Source organism: Xenopus laevis, chromosome 7L (genome assembly GCF_017654675.1).
Source record: "Xenopus laevis strain J_2021 chromosome 7L, Xenopus_laevis_v10.1, whole genome shotgun sequence".
Lineage (NCBI taxonomy): Eukaryota > Metazoa > Chordata > Amphibia > Anura > Pipidae > Xenopus > Xenopus laevis.
In genome coordinates this window covers 117,310,504-117,326,207 of record NC_054383.1, presented here as the reverse complement: position 1 = coordinate 117,326,207, position 15,704 = coordinate 117,310,504, and the positions used below count along the sequence as shown (strand labels likewise).

The following is a 15,704-nucleotide window of genomic DNA, read 5'->3' as shown; positions in this document are numbered from 1 at the left end:
TATTTTTCACAGTTCAGTTTTCATACAATTTTTTTGGTTTACATTAGTGCTTTTTTGTACTGCTACAGATAGAAAATGTAAACAATATTCCAGCCTACAGATATATTCTGATGCTAATTGCACTGGTGTCTGCCATGGAATGTAAATGAATTAATAATCAGCCTTGGATCATTAATATTATATATGTGCTGTATAGTCCTTGTTAGTCCTTGTAGAGCCCTTTAAGCATATGTAAGTGACAGCAGCCCAGAGCATGTGCAGTGAATCACCAGAAAATAAGATGAGGAGCTACTGGAGGCATATTTAGAGGCACAGATCTTTATTCCTAAAGGACTGCGGTTGTTTTGGGCTAGTAAAGAACCCCCAAACATAATACATAGCATTTCTACCCAACTTTTGATAACCTTTAGTTTTATAGAGAACTAAATGGCACGTCTCCTCCTACAGCTTGCATTTACTATTACTGAAATAATAATTGTACAAGCAAGAAAATGTTTTTTTTTTTGCCCGAGTATACTGTAGATAAAATGTGACAGCTGCATGTTCATCCATCTTCAGATATCTTCATTTATCTATCAGTGTCACAATGTGCATATTAAATTCATTATGGTTTAATAGAATGTATAGGGCTCATTTATATAGTTGCACAATTACTCCCATTAAAGGGTTCATCTTTGAGTATGATGTAAAGAGCGATATTCTCTACGATTGGTTTTCATTTGTTATAATTTCTGCCTTTTGAATTATTTATCTTTTTTTATTCAGCAGCTCTCCAGTTTTGAGCAGTCTGGTTGCTAGGGTCTGAATTAGGGATGCACTGAATCCAGGATTCGGCAGAAGGATTCGGCCGAATCCTTCTGCCCAGCCGAATCCAAATTATAATTTGCATATGCAAATTAGGGACGGGAGGGAAGTTGCGTGATTTTTTGTCAGAAAACAAGGAAGTAAAAAATGTTTCCCCTTCCCACCATTAATTTGCATATGCAAAAAACGGGTTTGGTTCGGTATTCTGCCGAACCTTTCGCAAAGGGTTCGGCCGGATCAAAAATAGTGCATTCGGTGCATCCCTAGTCTGAATAACCCAAGCAACAATGCAATGATTTGAATAAGAGACTGCATACCTCCCAACTGTCCCGTTATTAGAGGGGCAGTTCCTCTTTTGACAGCTCAACCCGTAGTCCCTCATTTGTACTGGAAAGTCCCGTTTTAAGTTTCTAACTTAATTGGCTTTTTGCAGAGGGCCCAGAACAGCCACCAGGTGCAACTAAGATACTTTGTAACAATTTTGAGATAAGCAAATAAGCAATTGTATTAATTTAGATAAGGAGGTCCCTTGGGAAAAGTTACTCACAGCTTAAAGCGCAATTCACCTTCAAAACTGTAATTGGAAAAAAAAACCAAAAAACATATGTTCAAACTTTTCTAACCTGCCACATTTTGCAAAATGAACATGGTAATTAGGGGGTGTGGTCACAAAATTGGCATGGTTAAAAAATTGCAGATGTACGTGCGCCAACTTTTTTGTTCCTCTTTTTATTTCCAAAATGTTGGGAGGTATGAGACTGGAATATGAATAGTAAATAAATAGTAGCAATAACAATACATCTGTAGCTTTACAATTTGTTTTAGATGGGGTCAGTGACCCCCATTTGAAAGCTGGAAAGAGTCAGAAGGTGGAAAAATAAAAAAAATCAAGGCCAATTGAAAAGTTGCTTAGCATTAGCCATTCTATGACATGCTAAAGGTTAACTTAAAGGTGAACCACCCCTTAAAGGAGAACGAAACCCAGTCAGCGCAAAAACCCTGCCCCCTCCCCTGTGGTGCTTCCCCTCCCTCCTCCCCCCTGGCCTACTTGTCCCGTTGGGCAAATGCCCCTAACTTCTTACTTACCTTTCTGCGCAGGTCCAGTCTACGGAGTTCACCGACGCCATCTTCTTCCACGCGATCATCTTCCTGCTTTGACCGGCGCATGCGCAGTAGGAGCATTTCGCCGGTACGATCTACTGCGCATGCGCCAAAAGTCATGAAGTGAAATCGGAAAAAAGGTGCCTGTGAACTCCCTGGACTGGACCTGCGCAGAAGGGTAAGTAACAAGTTAGGGGCATTTGCCCAGCGGGACGGGTAGGCCAGGGGGGAGGGGAAGCAACAGGGGGGGAGGGTTTTTGCGCCGACTGGGTTTCCTTCTCATTTAAAAAAACACACCATTACTGCACTCACTTGTGCTTATATTTCACGTGCCTACTGTGGAGCAGCAAGGAAAGCTCCTACCTGCAGACTGAGGGCACATACAGCAGCTGAAAGACAAGTACTTCTCTATGCGTTTGATACTGGATAGAGTGGTATACAGACATCATCAAACCTCTCCCTCGGCTGGACACAGAGTAATGTAAAGAGACACATGTAAAACGACACCCCTCCCATTTTAGTCGCATGACTGTGACGTTATCGCCTCCCCCAATGGCCAGCTGTCAAACGAGCGGAAGTGACGCAAATGCGGAAGTTTTGATGTGTCTGATCATGGAGTCAGATGGTTACAAGGTAAGCTGCTTCTCACTGTAGGGCTGTGTCAGCTTTTATTTGCTGATCCCTGCCGCTAAGTATTGCACGCGGAACAGGGAACTGGAGGCTCAAATGCTTCAATCTGTTTACAGGAGCCGGATGCGTGACAGATTAGAGGGAAGCGACAGCAGGGGGCGCTGGAGAGTCTTGAAATGGTCAGACCTCTGGGTCTTTTATTGTTCCATAAATATCAGGTGATCGTGAGTCTCGTTGTATTATTCTTGTGTCCTCCACTCACGTGATCCTTCTGATTCATCTCAGTGGCTGTAGGAAAGGAAGGGTAGTTGTGATTTACTGAGTTGTGCAGTAGTTCAACAGCAGCTGTGCCACACGCTGGGGCTCATTTATCAGTACTGGGCAAAATGTGCCCGTCTGCAGTAGTAACTCATAGCAACCAATCAGTGATAAGCTTTTTCAGGCAGCTGCAGGTAGAACAATGAATGCAACACTTTGATTGGTTGCCATGGGTAACTGCCCACGGGCAATTTTGCCCAGTGTTGATAAATGACCCTTAGAGAGGCCAAGATGTACAGCCTCACAAAAACTGTTGTGGAACCGCTCCTGCTATCCACCTATATCCGTGGCGGAAGTTGTAGCTACGGTCAGTGCCGGGCCACGCTGGGCAGGCCCGGCAGCCGTGGCGCCTGTTTAGTGTGCGCCTGCGTGAATTGGCGCAGAAGCGCACAAAGTGCGAAAACTACATAGAGTCGGCAAGTGAAGGGGACCGGACTTGGGGTTGGCGGCAGAGGAGGTACGTGCCTGGGACCCTCCCAGCTTTGCGTCCTAGGCACGTGCCTCATGCCTGTTCCTACATCGCTGCCCCACCCCCAATGCTATCTGCCCTGTCCCCTGTGTTTGGGTTTAGCCATCAGCAAAGATGGCAACCCTAGTTGTAGCTGCACCGTAACGTAACTAAGCCTGCCCGTGCACAGGATGTATACCCCCCTTCGATGTGCAATTGTTTTACCTTGCACACTATGCCTGCGATCGCCGCTGGGCCTCGAGTGGGAGCGGGCCCTGGTGCAGTTGCACCCCCTGCTCCCCCGGTAGTTATGCCACTGTAGCTGCAGCTAAAAACACAATGTCTGTATCCCTGTCAACAAAATTGGTTTGAATTAATACAGTGTAGCTTAAGATCATTCTTTCTCCTTCAGGTCTTTTAATAAGCTGACATCATTATTTCTGGAGTTAGAACCAGTAGTGCAGATAATCTCAACAGGCATTTTAACAGCTACAGCTATTTATGGAAAAATTGCCTAGAATTACATTTCCTTTCATTATGCAAGTGTTTTTTTGTTGGAGTTTGTAAAATATAGGAATTTAAAAAAAAAAAAAGAAAAGAAACTTTACTCTTAATATGCTCATGGTTGTGTGTAAGTCCAAAACCATGCTCTCAGTATTAAGGAATAAAGAGGATACAATAACTGTAATGAGTGCAGCTTGTCCAACACAAAAAAGATTAGGCATATTCACCCTCTGGTGCAGTTAATGCCCAACTACATCTCCCTGCACCCCCTCAGCAAAGTAGCAGTGGTATGCCGGTTAATGTAGTCCTCCTAAACGATAAGCCGCATAAAATATGACTGCCATTGAGACAATCCACTTAAAATCAATGTTTCCTTTCTACCGTGTTTGCAGCTGGCATTTGAAAAACATGGCGTCTTCCTTCACACCAGTACAAAGAGACAGAATGATCAGGGCGTGATCCGCATAATTGAAAAAGTAAGTATATGCTAAGGGGTATTTACAGATCTGAATTGTTTTCAGTACACATTGGAGGGTGTTGCCCCATTAAACACACCAGCTTTTCGTTCTGTGAATTTTGTTTTTTCGCTACTGGATTGTAAATTCCATTTCTCTGCATACAAGATGCAATATATTTGATAAGTCTACATAGCTCTTGTTCTTTCTGAATCAGAAACCATTTAGGGAACTATGACTCCCTGCATTCAATTGCAGAAAGAATAAGAGCTAAGGAGAGTTAAAGGGCACGTAAAGGCAAAAAAATAAAATCCCATTTTTACTTTCTTTAATGAAAAAGAAACCTATGTCCAATATATTTTATTTAAAAAATGTGTACCGTTTTTACAAGAAACCTGACTGTATGCAGTGAAATTCTCCCTTCATTTACTGCTGTGGATAGGAATTGTCAGATGGTCCCTAACTGCTCTGTAGGGAAACAATCATATTTATGAACAGCAGGGGGAGCCCCCGCCTTACTTCCCAGCCATGCAGAACTCAAGCAGCTTTGTTTATGATGATCCCTACGCAGCCCAGACCACACTGAGCATGTGCACAGTCTTAGTCTTGCAAAGATGTTTAACAAAGTTACAAGATGGTGACCCCCTGTAGCCAACTTTGAAAGCATAAATTATTTGTTTGATTAGGCTTGTGGTGCAGTAAGTTCATGCTTATGTTTAGTATACAAAATAAAGCATTTCTAGCCTTATTCTATTTTAGACTTTACATGCCCTTTAAGCATAGTCATATGATAAGGTGCTGAGAGCAGTGGTAGTTGTACTTTATTGCACAATAAAAAGGTTTGGCCTATCTCTCTCTGTGGAATCCAAGCATAGCAAATACAATCTTACTGTGATAAAATATATATTTTTTGTGCATTGGCTAAACGTGACTCTCAAAAGAAGCCACCTTTTAGTTAGATAGGGTTATGGTTTGCAGATATGTATGTCATTATTGGCCTTTATGTGTGCCTGTGTTTAACATAAACAAAATTCACACAGCACACAGTGTGTGTCTATTAGACATATAGTACATATGTCTATGGAGATTCTCATTTATGCAGGTCGTGATGTACAGTATCTAGTTAAAGGATAAGTAAACCTTTAAAATAAGTGAATGTAAAACTGATGAGGGTGTTATTCTAAGCACTTTTGTAATTTACATTAATTATATATTTTGTTTTTATTACAAGATATTAAAGAAGGAAACCCTTTGGCAAAAAACCCTGTACCCCCCCACCCACGTAGTCCCCCCTCCCCCCAGGCTAACTACCCCCCGGGGAAATGCCCCATACTCCATACTTAGCCCTCATCGCAGATTCTTCCATCGGAGTTCCACGCATCCATTTTCCGCGTCCTCTGTAAACTGACTGGGAGATCGGTATTTCTGCGCATGCGCAATTGGAGCAGTTTGCCGGTTTGCGACAACTGCGCATGCGTGGGATTACACAGAAATTGCAGATCTCCCAGTCAGTTACAGAGGGCGCGGAAGATGAATGCGTGCAACTCCGCTGGAAGAATCTGCGTCGAGGGGTAAGTATGGAGTATTTCCCCAGGGGGATAGTTAGCCTGGGGGGAGGAGAGAGGGTGGTCTACGTGGGGTGGAGGTACAGGGTTTTTTTGCAAAAGGGTTTCCTTCTCCTTTAAGAGATACATGTACTGTTAAAGGAACAGTAACACCAAAAAATGTAAGTGTTTTAAAGTAATGAAAATATCATGTAGTGTTGCCCTGCACTGGTAAAACTGATGTGTTTGCTTCAGAAACACTACTATAGTTCATATAAACAAGCCGATGTGTAGCAATGGTGGAAATTGAAAAACTGCTATATGGCACAGGTTAACTAATGGATAACAGATAACACCATTAGACAGACAGAGCTTATTTGCTATCTGCTGTGTAACTTGAGCTTTTTCTCCTTTGAATGACTGCCCCCATTGCTACACAGCAGCTTATTTATATAAACAATAGTAGTGTTTCTTAAACAAACACAGCAGTTTTACCACTGCAGGGTAACACTGCATTATATTTTCATTGCTTTAAAACATTTCTTGACGTTACTGTTCCTTTAATATGAATGAAATTTGTTATAACAGCGCCACCTGCTGGTCATTTTCCTCACTATTCTGACTATCAAGTAGTCAAGTAAGTTTTCAGGAGAAAGAGGCTGCTCTGATGTTCTTCTGCTTAGGATAAAAATATGAAACCTTTCTCACATCTTTTCCTAAGCAGAAGAATTCATTCATATTGACAGTATGGGGCAGATTTAACAAAGGTCGAATTTCGAAGTGAAATATACTTCGAAATTCGACCATCGAATGGCTATACTTCGACTTCGAATATCGAAGTCGAAGTTTTTTTTTACCGAATTTGACCGTTTTGCAGTCGAAGTAAAATACTTAGACTACAAAAAACTTAGAAAAATGCATTAGACAGTCCCCATGGCTAACATAGCACTTCGGCAGGTTTAATTTGGCGAACTATCGAAGTCAAAGTTTTTTTAAAGAGACAGTACTTCGATTATCGAATATTCGAACTATTTTACTTCGAATCGAATTCTAAGTAAATTCAAAGTCGTAGTATCCTATTCGATGGTTGAAGTATCCAAAAAATTACTTTGAATTTCGAATTCTTTTCACCTCGAATTCACTTCGACCCTTGATAAATCTGCCCCGTGTATCCCTAAATATCTTGGAATAAAAACAAAATAAAAAAAAAATCAATGTAAATTACAAAAGTGCTTAGTATAGCACTTTCATCAGTTTTTCATTCACTTATTTTAAAGGTTTACTTATCCTTTAAGTCAAAAGCAACTGGATGTTCTGAATTTTCTTGAAAACTTTTCACCACTCTTCTGTGTGGTAGGGAATTCCCCGGTATTTATACCCTTAAGAGTAGCAAAATCACAGACATCCAATCACATTGGTTCCATTAAATTTATTTAGTAAGGTGTTGGCTGAAACTCATAGAAGTGTGAAAGTATAATCTAGTCACAATGGTACCATGATCCTCGTAGAGTTAGGATCCTTGCCCCGACAGCCTATATCCCCATTGTTGTGTCCTGATCATTTGGCCCTAGGGCAAAACAATCTTATCAGCATTAATATTGTCCATCCCATGGTGGGCGTATTAGGAAAGATCCAATCTGGCTGACCATACAAGGAATCAGGGGATTCTGGGACTTAGACCTGAGCCACCTCTGGAGGGATGCGGCCATTTCTGGTTTATGTATTTTTTCTTACCAGGTTGGTGTTGTTCATTATTGGCAGGTTGTCCTTAACGATAAAGTCCTGCCTTGGTTTTATATATTTGTACCAATGATTATAATGTGGTATTGTTGTTTAATCCTCCAATTCTAATGTACTTTTTACTCTTCTGTAGCCATCTGATGTGATCTTGCAGTGGATTCCTGTGGAAGAAGATGAAGATGCAGCACAGATTCATTATAAAAAAGTGAGTGAATAATGCTAATATAATGCTAATATTACAAAGGGGCTGCTGCAGGGCTTTACTGAAGACTTTCTGGTCTTCATCAGTAGAAACACACTCAATCAATTATCTGCATGTATACAAGCACCACATTTGTCATAACTGCTAGATCAGACAGGGAACTGTTAACAAGAGTGACGGTACAATGGTGTATATTTTTAGAGGGGTGCCTCTTTAGAATATCTAGCTTTATGAATTTCCGAGGTGTCAAAATCCTTCAGGTAAATTCTACATAACTTTACTTAACTTTTGGCAAGCACGTTCTGTATGAGCAATTAACCCCTTAAAGGAGAAGGAAAGGTTAAAACTAAGTAAGCCTTATCAGAAAGGTCCATCTACATATACCAGTAAACCCCCAAAGTAATGCTGCTCTGAGTCCCCTGTCAAAAGAAACACTGCATTTATTTCCTTCTATTGTGTACTCATGGGCTTCTGTATCAGACTTCCTGCCTTCAGCTTAAACCTCATTGCCCTGGGCAAGAGCATGCTCAGTTTGCTCCTCTCCCCCCTCTCTTCTCTACTGTAATCTGAGCCCAGAGCAGGGAGAGACTCAGGCAGGAAGTGATGTCACACCAAGCTAATACTGCAGCTCCTATCCTAAACTAACAGAGAGTTTCTAGAGCTTTTTACTCAGGTATGGTAAAACATTCTACAGAATAAATATTGCATTCTAGCTTGCACTATTGCAGCTAATCTATTGGCAATAAAATGCCTCCGTAGCTTTCCTTCTCCTTTAAAGGGGAACTAAACCATAACTAAAGAATTAGGCTAGAAATGTTGCATCATATTGTTTATGCTTCTGTACCAGCCCAAGGCAACCACAGCCGTTTAGCAGTAAAGATCTGTGTCTCCAAAGATGCCCCAGTAGCTCCCCATCTTCTTTTCTGCTGATTCACTGCACATGCTCTGTGCTGCTGTCACTTACTGAGCTTAGGGATCCACTCACAATATACAGTACACATAGAATAGAAATGTCACAATCTAAGGCTGATTAGTAATTAATACAGATAATTACTACATGGCAGCACAGAAACCAGTACAATTAGCATCAGAATTTAATAATCAGCAAACCTGTAGCATCAGCTTATATTACAGACCAACCTCATTTTCTGCTGGATAATTAGTGACGACCCCTAAGCTTAGCTTCTCAACAGCTGCTCAGAGCCCACTGAGCATGTGAGTGTCACAGACACTTTCCAAGATGGTGAAGTGTAAAGTGTAATTTTTCACCTTCTAAAGCAGCTCTGGAAGGGGGGGTCGCCGACCCTGTAAACTGTTCTAAATTGATATATTTAGTCGATACATTTCTTATCTTTGACCCTGCTGAGCAGAATCCCTGAGTTTCATTACAGCAGCTGTTAGGTCAAGGCTAGACGTGGCGTTTTTACGTTGCGTTTTTAAAAAAGAAACGCCGGGTGTAAATAAGCCACTGAAACCACACGTGACCGTCAACATGTGCGTTTTTCAGCACGTAGGTTTCTTTTCCCAACATGCACTTCTCATTGTTCTCATTGAGAATTTGGATGCCATATTTAAAATACGCTGCATATTTAAGTAAAGTGTGGTTTCAAACGTGCAGATCCCATAGAATCTATTGATCTGGTAGTTTCTTTTTGTATTGGCGTTTATGCTGAAAAACGCCCATACTGGCATCCTGTGGCGAATTTCAGCTTGCAAGCGCCCTGTGTGAATTGCCATAGTGCATTTTCCATTAGTTTCAGTGGTAGTGCAGTATATGCGTATTTACGCCTGGCGGAGCTTTTTTTTTAAAAACGCCGTGTCTGGCCTTGCCCTTAGAATTGATACAATAGTTGCTAATACTCCAGAGATACTTGTAAATGTATCAACTAAATGTTGCAAATTTGTAACCGTTCAAAATCTGCACCTGAATTACTGAACTACAGGCTCAAACACCAGAGGCATTAAACTTTAAACATTTTAAAAAATGGAAAGCATTTGAAAAAAGTCTCCCTTTTCTAGATTTGAAAACAACTCAACCAAAAAAGTGTTTAGAAGGTGAACAACACCTTAAAAAATAGCTTCCCATGCTGTTATTGTTGTCCCTCCAGCCAACTTCCAGGGTAATGCAATATTTTTTAGTGTACATACACAGTATAGATATCCAAGTTTGTTTTTCTGTTTTCCTCATCCTGATTAAGTAATATAACTATGGGGTGCAGTGGGAGTTCTAGACCCATCCTATTATGACTACAGTATATATATACACATTTTATACATGTGATCTACTGACAAAAATACACTAATCTACTAACAGATATAAGCTAGGATTAAAACAACTCAAACAAATAATAATGCATTTTTGGGTAACAGAGAGAAAGAGAATACATTTAGGGGCACATTTACTAAGGGTATATTCGAATTCAAAAACTTTGAATTTCAAAGTAATTTTTGGGTACTTCGACCATCGAATAGGCCAAATTCGACTTCGATCCGAAGTGAAAATGCTTCGACTATTCGATAATGGAAGTACTGTCTCTTTAAAAAACTTTGACTTTGACACTTCGCCACCTTCAACCTGCAGAATTGCTATGTTAGCCAATGGGGACCTCCTAGAACCTATAGCCAACATTTGGCTAAGTAGTCGAAGTAAAATTGTTTGAATCGTTCGATTTGAAGTATGATCGTACGATCGTAGTATGATCATATGATCTTAAAAATCCTACGAATTCGACTTCGAATGTCGAATTAGCCTATTCCATGGTCGAATTTCGAAGTTTTTTGCACTTCGAAATTCGACCCTTGATAAATCTACCCCTTATAGTATTTGTAGGAAGCAAATGCATTAACCGTATTTGTAGGAAACCAATTTACAGTAATTGGAAACATCCTGGATGGTATAGGAAGATAACAGAGCTGGTGTTAGCATTTTTCTGGATGATCTATTTCATTAAAATTCTTTTTTAACTGTCCAAGAAATATAGTGTAACAGGGCCTGACAAATACACGGTATAAAAATAAAGATAAATAGATTCTGAATGATTTACTGCTTCAGATGAGAAGTGGAGCACACAATGCTGGACAAATGAATTTATTGGGTTACAGAAGTCATTGGAATCCAATAGACCAGCCTTCTAGGGTGATTTATTTATGGAGATTTGCCAAAGACTCATCCACGGCGGCCTTAGACTGTCTTTTGCTTGGGGGGGGGGGATTTCCAGAAGGAGCTTGTAGAAAGAAATATTGACCCAAACTGTTGGAAGTTACTATGGCTTGCATAAATCTTAAAGGAGACACTGTGCATTGCTCTGTCTCTTATGAGTTTAATGATTTGTGTTGTAAGCAAGAGGGATGAGGTTTATCATATAATAATTTTTAGGCAGATTGCCACAGAATCATAGCATTTCAATAGTATGGGCACCATGTCCCCAGTAACTGTGCATGGGGAGGGCCGCTGGATAACATTGGCTTCATCATATAGCTATATTGGCTTTCACAGATAAAAAAACACTAAAAACATTTTATTGGAGCAGAATGCTACCCAAAAAGATTACTTGTCTATGGCAAATGGTTGAATATAATACTATCCTTAGACTGCATTAATGTCGGCAATGCTACACAAAGGTTGCAGACACACAATTTATATTTTTACTGCCATTTCTGTAGGTTAAGTTCCAGGTAAAGTGGACCTGTCATCCAGAAAAAAATCTGTATAATAAAAGTCCTTTTCAAATTAAACATGAAATCCAATTTCTATGTTTTATTAAAGCATTCATAGCTGTTGTAAGCTCATTTAAAAATCTCAGCTGTCAATCAAATATTGTCTGCCCCTCCACTATGCCAGTGGCAGACAATTACTTTCACTTTCCATTCAGCACTTCCTAAATGTCACTGCTCTCCCCACATTCCTGCGTTCTCTTTACCGTTTAATTGTGTAGCCAGTGCATGGGGATGGACATCAGGTCCCCCATTCTGGTGCACAAACAAGATTCTGAGATGATACAAGGCTTGTCTTAATAACAGTGTCCACAAAATGGCTCCTGCCTGCTTGCTATAATTATGAATTCCCAGACTGAAGGAAACAAGATTCAAATCATTTATATAGTGTAATTAATTTTGCTTGACTAATGTGATAAAATAGGATTTGGAATTTTTTTTTTGGGTGACGGGTCCCCATTAAGGCGGCCAGTCACACAGCCATAGGATCAGGAAATGTTCCTATTTGCCCAATATTTGCCCTGTAAACTGTTCTAAATTGATACATTTAGTTGATGCATTTCTTATCTTTGTCCCTGCTGAGCAGAATCCCTGCGTTTCATTACAGGCAGCTGTTAGACGTGATACAATAGTTGCTAATACTCCAGAGATGCTGCTGAGAAATGTATCAACTAGGGGGCACATTTACTTAGGGTCAAATATCGAGGGTTAAATAACCCTCGATATTCGACCGTCGAAGTAAAATCCTTCGACTTCGAATATCAAAGTCGAAGGATTTACCGCATTTAGTACGATTGAACGATCGAAGCAAAAATTGTTCGATCGAACGGTTAAATCCTTCGAATCGCACGATTCGAAAGATTTTAATCCATCGATCGAACGATTTTCCTTCGATCACAAATTGGCTAGAAAGCCTATGGGGACCTTTTCCCCATAAGCTAACATTGATGTTCGGTAGGTTTTAGGTGGCGAAGTAGGTGGTCGAAGTTTTTTTTAAAGAGACAGTACTTCGACTATCGAATAGTCGAAAGATTTTTAGTTTGAATCGTTCGTTTCGAAGTTGTAGTCGAAGTAGCCAATTCGATGGTCGAAGTAGCCAAAAAAATACTTCGAAATTCAAATTATTTTTTATTCTAATGTTTCACTCGAGCTAAGTAAATGTGCCCCTAGATGTAGCAAAATTTTACCTGTTCAGAATCTGCATCTGAATTACTGAGCTGCCAGACTCAAACACTAGAGACAGGGACATCAAACGTTAAACTTGGATTTTGAAAAAAATAAATAATGGAAAGTAACTGAAAAAAGTCTTTATTTCTGGGGATCAATCTGAACAACAGTTAAACTAAAAAAAAAAAAAGTGTTTGGAAGGTGAACAACCCCTTTAAGTGCATGAATCAATATCATTGAGAATTGTTAGGTAAATTACTCCAATAGTTTGACTTCAGGATTGTAACTTTAGAGAAAGCAAGACCCCCTTTGGAAAAGTAGGGGGGCAAATGGGTCTGATAAGTATTTTCATTATATCTTTATGAAAATCTGATTCCCAAAGTTTTGAAATTACAATTTGAAATATACAAGGGTAAAAACTGTTCTTCAACATTTTTCAAATGATCGTACACAATATAATACCTTTATTATATGTTATATCTTATTTCTGGACAAGATAGTAAAATTCCGAACTGGTGGGGATATGTTTAATGTTAGAATTAAAAAAAAAAAACCCTGCGGATTGACCATTCCATTATAAAATATATAATAATTGGTCATCAGATTGCAAAATTGTTGGGGATGGCAGTTTAGGTAAATATTATGAAGAAATATCAGCAGCTGCAGTTTTGTATGAAGAGCAGTGAAATTGGGCCTCTTCAGACTTCGTCAAGAGAGGCAGTGGGAGAAACTTCGCTTGATGGGTGTTTTTCTCTCCTTCAGTTGAAGTACAGGTATTGTATCCATTATCCGCAAACCCGTTATCCAGAAAGCTCCGAATAACTGAATGGCTGTGTCCCATAGACTCCATTTTATCCAAATAATCCAAAATTTTAAAAAAGATTTCCTTTTTCTCTGTAATAATAAAACAGTAGTTTATACATGATCCCAACTAAGATATAATTTATCCTTATTGGCAGCAAAACCAACCATTTGGGGTTATTTAATGTTTACATGATTTTCTAGTAGACTTAAATCTTTCATCGGGAAAACCCGAGCATTCTGGATAACAGGTCCCATACCTGTATATGAAACATAAACCCGAGTTATAAATTAATTTCTCATTTAGATTAGCTGTATATTTGTGCTCGTGCTAAACACATTCATACAGCTTCTTTCTCTCTGCCTGTATTGATTTAATGTGGTAGTTATTGAATATTAACAGGGCTGCCATAAAAAAATACACATACTTTCCAGCCTCATAGAAAGTAATATTTGTGCGCAATATATAGTATGGGGGGTTTGTGGGCTGTGACACTGACTGCCGATCAAATGTATCAGTAGCAGCCCCTGATTCCTATTAAAAAGGAAATTAGATTTATTAAAAAGGAAATTAGATTTAAAGGGCAAGTGTAAAAAATACATCATCATTGGTGGTTCATTTAATAGGAATCTCCAGGAAGCGCCGATTGCCGGACTGAAGAAGAACTGTTTGACCCTGGGTATGATCCAGATTGGGCTGTTATCAGTACTGTGGGAACTAAAGGACGCCCTCAAGAAGAGACACCAAGTATGTTGGAGTTGCGCACATTATAGCTCTGTTAACCTTTAAAGAGGATTTATACTTTTGTTTTAAAAGGGATCTAAACCACCAAATAAAAGAATTGATGTAAACTTATTCCGAGTGGTCCTCTAAACACTTTTGCAGTTTATTTTCTATTACTAGTAGTAACTAGACATTACCAGTTTTATGGGGGAATGTAATATTGGTCGCTAATGCAAAAATCATTCGCAATTCCTATTGATGTTTCGGAAATTGAACAACTTAAGAAAGATCTGTTATCTGGAAAACCTCAGGTCCTGAGCATTTTGGATAACAGGTCCCATAGTCTCTCTTGTAAGGTCACATAGAGCGCAATATATAATATGCTGTACTTTCTTATGTCAAGGTAGGTGTGCAACTGTACAGCTGCCGCTGCAGACTGCTGCTTGGCCATCGCTGTCTTATATTGTTATTGTAAAAAAAAAGGGGTATAAAGTATACCAAAATGAGTCCCAAAATGAGCAGTCCCAAATTCAGGGATCTGCAAGGCCCTCTTCTGCCTTCAATCAAAAATCCAACTTCAAAATAGATCCCTGTATTCCTCAAAGCAGAAATATGGGAATGGAATATAGTTTAGTATTTCTTTAATTAAATGTACACCCAGTGCTTTTTGTGAATAAAATAGATCAGTGTACAATATAGTGAGAACCTTCACCATTAATATAGCGTGTGCTTCATACCATCATATCATTAGAGCAAACACAGAGAGGAGAGTTATTTGAAAGTGCCTAACCCGTTACCAGTAGGAATATTTGGAAGATAATCGTGGTATTGGCGTCTAAAAGAAAATGTGAGCATTATTTGTAACAGGCGCAGTTAACACCCTAATATATCTCCCTTGTTATTGTATGGGGCATTGGATGGACTGCCGCATGCGCTTAGCTTCTCTGGGGGGTTAGCGCCATTACCCCGATTATCTTCCAAATATTCCTACTGATAACAGGTTAGGTGCAAGTTAACAAGGGAAGACCCTTGCTGGGAGCTGACGAACACAATATTTCAAAAAGCAATTTGTTTTAACGTTTGTGAGTATAATAGACTACTACAGAGATTGGGATTTAAAGTGTGGGTATTAACCCTTTCAAATAACTCTCCTCTCTGTCTTTGCTCTAATGATATGATGGTATGTAGCACACGCTATATTAATGGTGAAGGTTCTCACTATATTGTACACTGATCTATTTTATTCACAAAAAGCACTGGATGTGCATTAAATTAAAGAAATACTACACTATATTCCATTCCTATATTCCTTCTTTGAGGAATACAGCGATCTATTTGGAAGTTGGATTTTTTATTGTTGTTGTTTTATTTGAGATAAAATTATTTATTTTTGTACAATATGTATGACTCGCAGAGGATGCTGGGAGCTGTGGCGAAACACCAGTAAAGATGGACATACATATGGAGATCTGCTCGTTTGGTGAGGTCGCCAAACGAGCGGATTTCTCCCCAATATGCCCTAGGGCCCAGTGATCGGATCACAACGAGAAGA

At 39.5% G+C, this 15,704-nt stretch overlaps 1 protein-coding gene across 2 annotated transcripts in view; it reads left to right on the top strand.

The window, feature by feature from the left end:
- Positions 1 to 2,167: 2,167 nt before the first annotated feature.
- The window catches only part of tbc1d17.L (TBC1 domain family member 17 L homeolog), a 36,036-nt gene continuing 22,499 nt past the window's right edge, over positions 2,168 to 15,704 (top strand). The window contains exons 1-5 of one of the 2 annotated variants that reach the window (XM_018226355.2): positions 2,169 to 2,538; positions 2,652 to 2,753; positions 4,198 to 4,281; positions 7,678 to 7,749; positions 14,056 to 14,176. In XM_018226355.2, coding sequence (XP_018081844.1) covers positions 2,712 to 2,753; positions 4,198 to 4,281; positions 7,678 to 7,749; positions 14,056 to 14,176 — 319 coding nt within the window. In that variant the 5' untranslated portion in view covers positions 2,169 to 2,538; positions 2,652 to 2,711. Of the gene's footprint in view, positions 2,539 to 2,651; positions 2,754 to 4,197; positions 4,282 to 7,677; positions 7,750 to 14,055; positions 14,177 to 15,704 lie in introns of both variants that reach the window. The other variant, XM_018226353.2, reaches the window with a different exon arrangement.